This window comes from Tetrao urogallus, assembly GCF_951394365.1.
Source record: "Tetrao urogallus genome assembly, chromosome: 5".
NCBI classification, from domain to species: domain Eukaryota; kingdom Metazoa; phylum Chordata; class Aves; order Galliformes; family Phasianidae; genus Tetrao; species Tetrao urogallus.
Window position 1 is genome coordinate 52,510,133 of NC_136818.1, and position 4,363 is coordinate 52,514,495.

At 54.3% G+C, this 4,363-nt stretch overlaps 1 protein-coding gene across 1 annotated transcript; it reads left to right on the plus strand.

Annotated features, from left to right (window-relative positions):
• Positions 1-897: 897 nt before the first annotated feature.
• On the plus strand, positions 898-1,874 carry LBX1 (ladybird homeobox 1; the record flags this gene model as incomplete). Its single annotated transcript, XM_079535749.1, has 2 exons — positions 898-1,222; positions 1,375-1,874. 2 exons carry the CDS (start codon positions 898-900, stop codon positions 1,872-1,874), a joined length of 825 nt encoding a protein of 274 aa, XP_079391875.1.
• Positions 1,875-4,363: the final 2,489 nt, after the last annotated feature.

Consider the following 4,363-nt stretch of genomic DNA (forward strand, 5'->3'; position numbering starts at 1 on the left):
GCCTCCGTATTTTGTTTTGTTATTATTATTATTCACTGTGCCGTATTACCCCGATGCAATAAAGGCTGCTTTGTAATGTAATTTAAAAATATATATGTCCTAACAAATAGCAGGGCCCGAATATGACAAGTGCATTCAGCATTATAATTCAACCGGGCTCCACCTCCATACCGCCTCCTAATTAATGGGTCTCCGAACTTGCAAAAGCCTGCATTGGACAGAGCGGGAGAGAGCGAGCGAGAGAGAGAGAGGGCGAAAAGTGTCATTGAAGATAATTGATTACCTCCCAATCAACAATAACTTGTTAGCAATAGTCAATTACCCCGTCTCTTCTCGCCTCTTTCCCCCCGGTCCGAGGGCTCGGTGCGAGGGCTGCTCTGCCCCTCTTCGAAGTCTTCTTTTTTTTAGACATTTCTATGTATCTTTTTTTATTTTTCATTTTTATTTTTTAATTTTTGATTACGTGCCGGGGCGGTGAGAGAAGGGGGGGGGGGGGGGGAAGGAATCCTCTCTTTTGGGGGGGAGGGCAGGGAAAGTGCAGCGATTTGGGGTGTTTCTTAAAATAGCAGCCGGGAAGAGGAAGAGAGAGAGGAGGGAGAGAGAGAGAGAAGAGAGAGAAGAGAGAGAGTGAGGAGAGAGAGAGAGAGAGAGGGAAAAAATCCGCTCCCGAAGCCCCGGGACAGAGGCGCGGCGCGACCACCTCCGGCGCGGGACCGACGGCCGCTCCGCTCCGCGCTCCGCTCCCCGCGGCCGCCCCCCTTCCCCCCCCGACGTGGCCGCGGCCGGACCCGGAGCTGCGCTTCAACTTTTGCTCGCCGCCTCCCAGAGCTCTTCTCCCCGCGGCAGCGCATCCCCGGAGCGGGTGGGGAAGGCAGCCCCGCGCCGCCCGGCCCCACCATGACTTCCAAAGAAGAAGCCAAGCCTTCCTCGGGGGAAGAACGACGGAGGAGCCCTTTGGATCACCTCCCGCCTCCGGCTAACTCCAACAAACCCCTCACCCCTTTCAGCATCGAGGACATCCTCAACAAGCCGTCGGTGCGGAGGAGTTACGCGCTGTGCGGGACGGCCCACCTGCTGTCCGCCGCCGAGAAGCACCCCGCGGCCGGGCTGCCGCTTTCGGGCCGGGCGCTGCTCTCGCAGACGTCGCCGCTGTGCGCCCTGGAGGAGCTGGCCAGCAAAACCTTCAAGGGGCTGGAAGTCAGCGTGCTGCAGGCGGCCGAAGGTAAGGCGAGGACGGGGTGCGGGGGTCCCGTCGGGGGGCGGCGGTGCGCGCAGCCGAGGGCGCGCGGAGAGGAGCGGGGGATCCGGGAGGGCCGGGGAAGGGGGGGGGGGGATTGTTCGTGGCGAGGTGGCAATGTGACGGCTCGTCGGCAGGAAGGGACGGGATGACGATCTTCGGGCAGCGGCAGACGCCGAAGAAGCGTCGGAAGTCTCGGACGGCCTTCACCAACCACCAGATCTACGAGCTGGAGAAGCGTTTCCTCTACCAAAAATACCTGTCGCCGGCGGACCGGGACCAGATCGCCCAGCAGCTGGGGCTCACCAACGCCCAGGTCATCACCTGGTTCCAGAACCGCCGCGCCAAGCTCAAACGCGACCTGGAGGAGATGAAGGCCGACGTGGAGTCGGCCAAGAAGCTGGGCCCCAACCCCGCCGTGGACATCGTGGCCTTGGCCGAGCTGGAGCCCAGCGCCGAGGGCCGGGGCAAAGCGCGGCCCGGTTCCCCGCCGCCCCCCCCCGCCGCCCGGGATCCCGGCGCCCCGCCGCCGCCCCGCCCCGCCTCGCCCCCCACGGAGCGGCCCCGCAGCCGCCGGGACAGCGAGGAGGAGGAGGACGAGGAGGAGGAGGACGTGGAGATCGACGTGGATGACTGAGGGGCGGCCGGCGGGCCTCCCACCTCCCCCCCCCGCGCCCCCCAGCCCCGGCCCGTCGCCCCGCTCTCCCCCCACACGCACCCCCGTCAACTCGAGAGCTCCAACCCGGCACCCCCGGGCCGGGCCGGGCCGCTTCTCTCCTCGGTCACAGCAATAAGCGGCTGCGCTCACCCACACCGCCAAACCGTAGGGCGCAGAGTCGGTCTGTCCCTCCGCCCGTACATCTTCGGAATGGTGCAATTACGGACGGCTTCTGTATAAATATTTAAACGTATATATTGGATTTCTTTTTCCTCCTTCCCCCTTCTTTTCGAGGTTTCGGTTACGATTTCTTTTTGTACCAGCTAACCACGGGCATTCTTTCATCCATAACCCGGCGCCAAGCCGAGTTCTGGGCGCCAAAACGAGCCACGTTTGGGGAAATTTGGGTGATCCTTAACCCGGCGACCGCACAAAACTCGCGACTTCTCCTTCCTTGCATGTCTCAAATGTGCACGAATCGATTTGATGCTTTTTTTTTTTTTTTTTTTTCCCCTTAGAAAAAAAAACCATTTTTTTTTTCCCTTCGCAATTTTGGGAACTTGGGGACGGGTTGTAACGCAAGCTGAATACTATAATCCTTTCTTTTCCTTTTTCATTTTTCCCCTAGAGCATAGATTTGCCCCCCGTGCGATTTCTGCCTCGTTTTACCCATTAAAGGCTATTTTTACCGGGTTTTTTTTTCCTGCTATCGCTGTGCTTTTGTGAAAAAGCTGCCTTTCGTATTTTTGATATGAAGGTGGTAAGAAACGAAACAAAGCAAAACAAAATTAAAAAAAAAAAAAGAAAAGAAAATAATAATTAAAAAAAATCCTAGAATTATTTTTTACTCTTTTTAGAAATTTTTTTGCATGCTCCGGAAATAAAAAGGGCGAACCCCGAGATCGATACATTTAAATATTACGCTGTAAATTAAAATAAAATGTACAGATTTAAGATCTGGGTTTATTTTTTTTTTTCCCCTTTTTTCTTTCATTTGAATTGTACAAACCCGACAGGCCTGCTATTTAAGTTCCGATAGGGACAGTGTCGCTTTATTTACCGTCTCTTAGAATTGTACAGATAGCTCTTTTTTCTTTTCTTTTTTTCTTTTTTCCTTTTTTTTTTTTTTTTCCGATACAATAAAATCTTTACCATTTTAATACACTCCCGACGTCCTTCTTTGCGAGCTGAACCCCCCGGAACCCTCACCCCGTTCTCATTTCGATTTCCCGGAGCCGCAGCACCCGCGGGGAAGGCAGGAGCACCTGAGAGAACTTCCAGCCTTCGGGCTCCTTTTTCTTCCTCTCCTTCTCCCCGAGCCCGGCGGTGCCGCTCCGTCCCCACCGCGGGGCCGAGCGCCGCGCACCTCCGCACCCCCCGACGGCCGAAGCAGAGGGGAAAGGAAGGGGGGGAAAAGGGGAGGGGAGGAGGCCGCCCCCACCCGCCGGGACAAAGGCTGTGCGGCCGGGGGGAGCCGCCCGCCGCCGGCCTGAAGCTGCGCGGCTGCGGGGCGCGGGGCTGGGAAATGGGCCCGGTACCCCTTAACCCCCTCCTTTTCTCTCTCCCTCTCTCTTTTCTTTTTTTTTTTTCTTCTCTCTTTTCTTTCATTTTATTTCTTTTCTTTTTTCTTTTCCTTCCTCCCCCCTCCCCGTTTTTTTTTTCCTTTCTTCTTTTTTTTTTTCTTCTTTTTCCTTTCTCTTTTCTTATTTATTTATTTCCCCTCCTCCGAAATGAAGCCCCTTCCCCTATTTGGCACCGTGACCCTCCTTTGCAGGCTCACATCGCGGTTTCTCCCTATTCTTCGCAAAATTTATGTGAGAAAGACAAATCTGGTGTACAGTGGCACGGCTCCGCCGAGCAGTGCCCGGATAGCACGGGGCTGCTTTGCTTTGCGGGCTGGGTTGGTCTTTTTTTTTTTTTTTTTCGGTCCAGTTTCTCCGAGGCTAAATAAATCTTTCTCCTCTTTGAGAATGGATGGGGTTGTAATTTTTAGCGTAAAGCATGAAAACTGGGGACAAATGAGCCCTCTTCTCTGAAGTGACAAGCGACAATGGAGCATATACAGCCTCCTGCGGTTCGCCATGCTGAAACAAGCGTGCCCCTCCGCAGCACAGAGAAGGCGAGCGCTTGGAGACCATATGGTTTTTGAATTTTCTTCACAATTTCCAGACAATTTGATGGATTAGGTTAACCCTCCCTTCCACTGTTTAACTCCGCAACAATAGGAGCAGAGCTGTTCTCCCTTCGTCGGGGCATCTGTGCGCTTCTATTCTTCTCGCTTTCTCTCTTGGTATTTGGAACAAGCCTATGAATTACAATGAAATCCACTTTTCTTTCGTACCGTTTGGAAGAGCACTTGTTTTCCGCCCCCACGCCCCCATCCCCTTTTTTTTATTATTATTATTATTTTTCCCCCTCCCAACGATAGCTTTGACTTCTGTCCAGATCCCTCGCAAAGCCTTCAATCT